The 7,434-nt window shown below is 42.0% G+C and overlaps 1 protein-coding gene across 1 annotated transcript in view; it reads right to left on the reverse strand.

The window, feature by feature from the left end:
• Nucleotides 1-6,081, reverse strand: part of LOC134444946 (homocysteine-responsive endoplasmic reticulum-resident ubiquitin-like domain member 2 protein) — a gene marked incomplete at its 3' end in the record, with an annotated part of 16,074 nt that extends 9,993 nt beyond the window's left edge. Inside the window, exons 1-3 of the mRNA XM_063194118.1 lie at nucleotides 5,858-6,081; nucleotides 5,205-5,392; nucleotides 1-25 (exon numbers count right to left, since the gene is read on the reverse strand). The exon at nucleotides 1-25 is cut by the window's left edge and continues 53 nt beyond it. Of these exons, the coding sequence (XP_063050188.1) occupies nucleotides 1-25; nucleotides 5,205-5,342 (163 nt within the window). The remainder of the gene's footprint in view (nucleotides 26-5,204; nucleotides 5,393-5,857) is intronic.
• Between the last annotated feature and the right edge of the window lie 1,353 nt (nucleotides 6,082-7,434).

Consider the following 7,434-nt stretch of genomic DNA (forward strand, 5'->3'; position numbering starts at 1 on the left):
ACACCAGCCTCTGGTCTTTAGAGCTCTGCACACACACACACACACACACCATTAACACACTATAAACAAGGGGTGTGTATTGGTAACAATATCACGATATGATACACATCACGATACAGGGGTCACGATATGATACGCATTGCAATACATGTGCATCACGATACATGGTCTTCAAGAGGCGATATAGTGAAAGTGAAGTGAGAGCCCACTGGGAAACTCCCATTGCCATTGTCATTGTGACACAGGACTCCACAGCACACAAGTGAACACTGCACACAACAAAAGTGCATTTATGCCTCACCCGTGCAAGGGGGCAGCCCTCAGCGGCGCCCCTGAGGAGCAGTGTGGCGGGACCATGCTCAGAGTACCTCAGTCATGGAGGAGGATGGGGGAGAGCACTGGTTAATTACTCCCCCAACTAACCTGGCGGGTCGGGAGTCGAACCGGCAACCTTTGGGCTACAAGTTTTTATGTTTTTCTGTAGAGAACAGTTACACTGTAGTGTATGTAAAAGACGGCCTTCACAAAGCCATTGGCCTACTGCATAGCAAGGAGCAACTTTCAGATGCAGTTTCACCAACTTGATAAACGAATTGTTTGTTGCACATGAAATGTCAATACTGACGCCTCCATATCGATACATGTATTGTGAAGAGACCCATGATACCATATCCCGATACTGATATTTTTAACACACCCCTACTATACACGTCTATACACCAGTCTCTCGCAGTTGCCTCACTTTTGAATCGAACGTCCGCCGTCCCTTATATTCAGGTCATTGGTCTATAACCCAGAGAGCCATCTTGCTCCAGGCTTCACGACACGTCATTGGTCTATAACCCAGAGAGCCATCTTGCTCCAGGCTTCACGACACGTCATTGGTCTATAACCCAGAGAGCCATCTCTTGCTCCAGGTCTCAGTCTGATTGATGAGTCCTAATTGGATATAGGGGACTTAGCTAGCGTAGCGTGTGCTGGTGGATTACTGCTTTTCCCTTGTTGCAGAGGATTGGATCTGGCTCATGGCCGACTGCCCTGTATCGTACACTGCTCTGACTTCTGTCCTGTATCGTACACTACTCTGACTTCTAATCAGTTCTAATTCTATTCCAATTCAATTACAGTTTCAGTTCATTGCAATGAGGTATTTCTATGGACATGGTCTCAAAACACGGCACCAACAAGGTATTGCTCCAAAAATAATTCACAAAATACCCTACTCTATTCCATCAATTCTATTCTAGTATATTCTAAAACAGTGACAGTGAATCTACCATCAGTTTTAGATCTTTTCAGATGGTTGTCTGATTGGCCCTGAAAACTCATTCGCCCTAAATACAGGGGCGTCAGATTCAAATTGACTTGAGGGCCAAAATTAAAATCTTGAAAAGACGTTGTGGTCCAAAATCAATACTTAAAAAAAGAAAAAATCGTGCAAACACTGTGGCTAAAATGATGTGCCCATGCTAGGGATGCAAATGATTAATCGATTAATCGACTTTAATCGACCAATGCATTAATCAATTAAAAAACATTAATCGCAATTCATAGACAATTCAACTGACAAGAGACCCAGGTGAAATGGCCATATGAAGAGTGTGTGTGAAGAGGGGTGTGAATAGTGGGAATATTTAAATCACCTTTGGATTAAAGAATTGAAATATAATTAATTTAAATGTGGCATTTTATGTACATTTTTTATTACATTTTTTAGATTTAGAAGTATATTTCCGAGAAACATTGAGATTTCGGGGGGGAAACGTCGCTTATCAATTAATCGTAAGTCGATCGATAAGACTATCAACTAATGATTAATGAATTAATCGATAATTTGCATCCCTGGCGCATGCACGTAACATTCATCCATCATATGGTAGTTCAATTGTGCCTGCACATACACACTGTGCTGTGTTGCATACGAGTGTGTTCACTGGCCTGGGTCCACTCACATTCCTGTTAGGTTAAGGTTAATCAGTTAAAAATGTCTGACATCCGGTTAACCGGTTATTATAATAATAATATTTATGATAATAATTTCCTCCCAAAAAGCCCCCAAAAAAGATAATTTTGAGGTTTTGATTATTCAGCATTTTCCATCTGGCAACACTGGCTGCACATGACGGGTCCTGTGTGCGCAGCAAAAAAAAAGGCTTACGGTATGTGAAAACTTAAAAAATTGAAATTCAGTGCTGTGCATATCAGGCACGCGAACATTGTGTCATTTAAGATTAGCGGTTAACCATTTTCATGTCTTGTTACTACTGTACATTAATGGTATATTTGGGCCAATTGTAAAACACATTTTGAAATTCTTGCCCGGGCCGAATAAAATGGGCCAGAGTTTGACACCCCTGCCTTAATAGTTCCGTTCAGAAGTGGGCGATCATGCATGCATGGGGTACTCCCATGTAAAGAAGCAAGTAAAGACTCCTCTTTCGTGACCATCTACTACACTATGCTTGAGCTGCCCTAGTCCCAGACATGATATGCATGTGTGTGTACTCTGCGTAAAGTGATACTGTCCCATTTTTGGAAATGAGGTTATATTACACCTTCCCTTGAGTTAAATAATAGGGTTTTACCGTTCTCTTGTACTTTCAACCGTTTTCTAGTTATGACAGTGCAAATTTTACCTCCAAGCTAACAGTTAACATTGAGTCCTATGAGACCAGTTAGCCGCGAGCTGGTCTCATAGGACTCAACGTTAACTGCTAGCATGGAGGTAAAATTTGCACTGCCATACCCCGAGAACGGTTGAAAGTACAGGAGAACGGTAAAAACCCTATTATTTAACTCAAGGGGAGGTGTAAAATAAGCTTATTTCCAAAAATGGGACAGTATCACTTTAAGTACTTGACTAAAATAATAATAATAATAATAATAATAATAATAATAATAATAATAATAATAACAACCCTTCTTTGCATCTGCAGTCATGGGTGAGCGGTTAGGGCGTCAGACTTGCATCCCAGAGGTTGCCGGTTCGACTCCCGACCCGGCAGGTTGGTGGGGGGAGTAATCAACCAGTGCTCTCCCCCATCCTCCTCCATGACTGAGGTACCCTGAGCATGGTACCGTCCCACCACACTGCTCCCCATGGGGCGCCACTGAGGGCTGCCCCCTTGCACGGGTGAGGCATAAAATGCAATTTCGTTGTGTGCAGTGTTCACTTGTGTGCTGTGGAGTGCTGTGTCACAATGACAATGGGAGTTGGAGTTGGAGTTTTCACTTGTTGTTCTGTATATGTATTTTCTATGCACTTTGTATCTGTTAGTGATGTTGGCTATGATTATGTCCCCTTTTGAAAGTCTCTTTGGTTATAAAGCGTCTGCCAAATGCAATGGAATGTAATGCTTGACCATGGTGGTGTGATGTATTATGTGGGGTGGCCAGATGTCCGTCTTTTCAGTGCCTTGTCCGGCATAAGGCACAGCATTAGGACGTACGCCTAATTGATTAAAATGCATTAAAATGCATCAATTTAAATTACTTTTAAGAAAAGCACATTTTCTTGGGGGAGGACCCTCAAACCCCCAGTCCAAAAATATGTCCTCCTTTTTTATATCACCGAGATGGTCACCCTACGGTTCTGGTGTATAAGCTTTGTGGTGGCGGTGTGAAATAGTACGCTCCTGTGCTGTGGCTGGTGGATTACTGGTGAGAAGTTGAACAAAGGAGTTTGTTAACCATCCGACCTCTCTGACGTCAAATCTGCCTGGCAGGGTTGCCAGATGAGGCTTATGATTTCCACCCCAAAAAAATGCTCAAAACCCGCCAGGAAGCACTATATCCGACCAATTCTATTGATTTCTATGGCCAAAAATTGGGCGTTTTTTTCCTGCAAATTGCCAATTTTTTTACCCGCAGACGGCTGTCCAAAGCAGCCCAATTGGGGCGGAAACCGCCCAATCTGGCAACACTGCTGCCTGGAGGCCTTTCTCCTGCTACAGCAGATCATGGAGTAAAATACCACAAACACCCCATAATACTCTGCTTCAGCCTGCTTTATGTGGTCACCAGGGAAACTTGTACATACACGTCTTAATACACAATATGTTTATGTATTTTTATGATAACATAAAATACCTGATGTCCTTTAAGAGCGAAAAAGAGCTACTTCACATCGATGACTTATTCTACAATCATCTGTTGGTCCTTTGTCCAAGTCCAAGATTGTATCTGTGTAAGAGTGGATCTAAGAATGTTTATAACTCTGACTTCCAACTTTGATAAGACAAAAGTTGCAGGCTTTTTCCAAAAATATTTTCATGCCAATTCACAAGATGTTAACTTCAAACCAGATGCAGTTTGTGAGGACTGTTGTTGCTGTGATTTTACTAAAGGCTGGATTCCAGCCAGGAGATTACACTAATAGCCTAGTTCTACTCATTCAGCGGACCAGAAGCCAGAGAAGAAAAAATACAGTAGTCTTTTTGTGCCTAGTTACACAACAACTAGACCAATGGAGCAGAGTAGACCACACACAAGATAGGAACCACTACATTGTGCAATACCTCACTCACCTCACGTGTAAAACAGGCTGACTCTAGCCCATACAAACTGTCACTCCTAGATTAATGCCGTCATTGCTCTCATCGGTTTACTGGGAGGCTTGTTTCTAGCGAGTTATGTTGCTTGAAAAGGGTGATAATATGGCCTAAGTGATGCTTGGTTAGCAGTAGTAGCCTACCTCCCAAGCAGTGCTTGAAGTGGAAAAAAAGAGGTGCAGGAAGAACCATAATCGTCCTAAAATATCATCCAAAAAGAAGGCTGATATTCAGACAAAGTTTTTGTAGGCCTAGAGTATTGCCTGCATGCATTTTGAAAAACTTGTTTTGAATTTATAGAATGCGGGGCACAAGTTCTGCCGGAACCCTGATGATTAGAATTATGAGGAAGGGGAACCCCCTGGAACCCCCCGGAACCCCCCCCCCACACACACACACACACACACACACACACACACACACACACTACACACTTCAAGCACTGCTCCCAAGCAAGGAAACGTGTAGGTTAAGGTTTGGCTTTGAAAGTGGTGATGACACCACAATGGTGAATTGTCTAGGTATGCTATTTTTGCATTATGTTTATGGAAAAAGTGGTGGGTACAAGCTAGGTTGAGGTCAAAAGTGATATGTCCCCACCATCCACACCTAAGATTACACCCATACTCCCAAGGACAAGTGGTTTGCTCTCACCGGTTTACTGGGGTAGACGTGAGACAGATGGGCTTTCAGCTTCTCCACTGTCCAGTCCGAGAAACAGCTGATGGTCTGGTCGTTATACTTCTGATTCGGGGCTTTGATGACGAGGGTGACTGGGATATCCATGTTCATTACGCTCACAACATCAAGCCGAAGGAAACTTTTGTCTTTTTTGTATAAACCTGGAAAGGGAAATGGGAGACAGACACAAAATATCTGGTGGGTTCAGTCATCCGACAAAAGATGAGAGTTTAATTGAAGTTTAATTGTTTAACCACGTTGTGAATGAGTGGTAGGCCTATCGATTTTAGGTCAAGCGACACTGGTCTGCATTTGACAGCCCACAACTGTCAACCGTGCACTGAGTCTGACGCCACTGTTTACGTTTCAGAACAGGAAATTGGGGTTTCATTACGGTAGTGACCGACATAAAAACACAATCGTACACTACGGGTGGAGTAAAACAGCACGGAAAAGAATACATTGGTCCATAGCAAAGTACATAGCCTATCTTCCAGCTCCCCGAGTTAGCGAGCTAGCTATTCTTGATGCATATCTAAACTAACAGACAGGCACCCTATTCGGATTTCTGATCATTACGTCAATTAATATTGCTCTACATAATCGTGAAGACATCAATTTCTCACCTGTGTACAGATAAACGACTCTTATTGTTTATGAACGCTTTGCTTTTTCATTTAGCTGGATCAACTGTGTCGCTTACAGCTGACACAGAAGAGCTGTCTAATAACCGGAAGTGACGACAGTGTTTCCAAATGACAAGCCCAAAACAACCATCAAGCGAGATGAAACTTGTTCTAGAAACAGTTTTATACTACTTAAACTATTGTTGATGGTGGTGGCAAGTATATATTCTGCAGTAAGAAATAAACCTCTTCATATCTGAGAACACATCGTTTGGCTTATTTGTGCATGATTTGCTGGCAATTTTTAGTAATAGGCCTGCAAGGTGTAGGCCTAGGTGTAGGCCTAGACCCGTAGTTCCCAACCTATGGGCCGGGGCCCACTGGTGGGCCCTGAAGGTATTCCAAGTGGGCCTTGAAATAATTTCAAAAATAATAATCATATTTTGGTGTGTGTTGCTGTTGATTTATTTGACTTAATTGGGTCAGAGGTGGGCCCCGAACATTTTTGACAATTTTGAGTGGGCCCCAAGTTGAAAAAGGTTGGAAACGCCTGGCCTAGACACTGCCCCCTTGTTTCTGTTCCTTTGGAACCTTAATCAGGAGAAAAGACCATTGACAGTAGATATAATATATACTGTCAATGGAAAAGACCCATTGAGATACCCTTTTCGATTCTGTTCTATCATATTATATGATATGATGATGATATGATATGATATATGATGATATGATATGATATGATATGATATGATATGATATGATATGATATGACATGATATGATATGATATAATATGGTATGATATTATATTATATTATATGATATTATATTATACTCGTCTCTAAAGTCTGCCTCTGCCTGTAAGACAAGCCTAGATCTATTTGGATGACAAACCTGTGTGTGTCCTCTCTCTGAAGTGCGAGGGTATGGCTTACTGTGTCCCAACTCACGTTGCCCCCTGATAAAACCCTGGCTTTTCAGATGGGTAAAGAGTGGCTAAAGTCTTAATCATCCAATATGCAGGTGTAGCACCACATTGCAAGGCCTATCCACACAAAGTTACTATGTACAAGTCAAAACCATAATTTCATAGAGATAATTCATTAATATACGTGTGTCTGTGTACGTGTGCGTGTGCGTGTGCTTGTGTGTGTGTGTGCGCGCGTGTGTGTCTGTGTCTGTGTGTCCTCACTGAAGGATAGGCTAATGGTTTACCGTACTCTAAGTGCGCCCCAACTCACGTTTCCTCCTGATAAAACTGTCACGCCTAGACTGAAATTAGGGCTCTGACGAGAAATTACTGACGACTGACTATACATTATCTGGCAGATGTCATAAAGATTAGTCTCTGTTTCCTGGAGCAATAGGCTACAGGTCGTACTTTCCACACAGACTTAAGTTAGCTTTTAGTGAATTGAGCATTTTTTCCCAAAAAAATCAAAGTGACCCCAATCATGAGACATAATGAAAAGCATTAATGATATTGAAGAAATATGTTAAATCATTAATGTGTATTTTGAAATGGTCTTCCTGTTGTTGTCTGCAGTATAGGCTAAATCAGGTCACCAGGGTTTATGA

The sequence above is a fragment of the Engraulis encrasicolus genome, unplaced genomic scaffold (assembly GCF_034702125.1).
Source record: "Engraulis encrasicolus isolate BLACKSEA-1 unplaced genomic scaffold, IST_EnEncr_1.0 scaffold_884_np1212, whole genome shotgun sequence".
Classification (NCBI taxonomy): domain Eukaryota; kingdom Metazoa; phylum Chordata; class Actinopteri; order Clupeiformes; family Engraulidae; genus Engraulis; species Engraulis encrasicolus.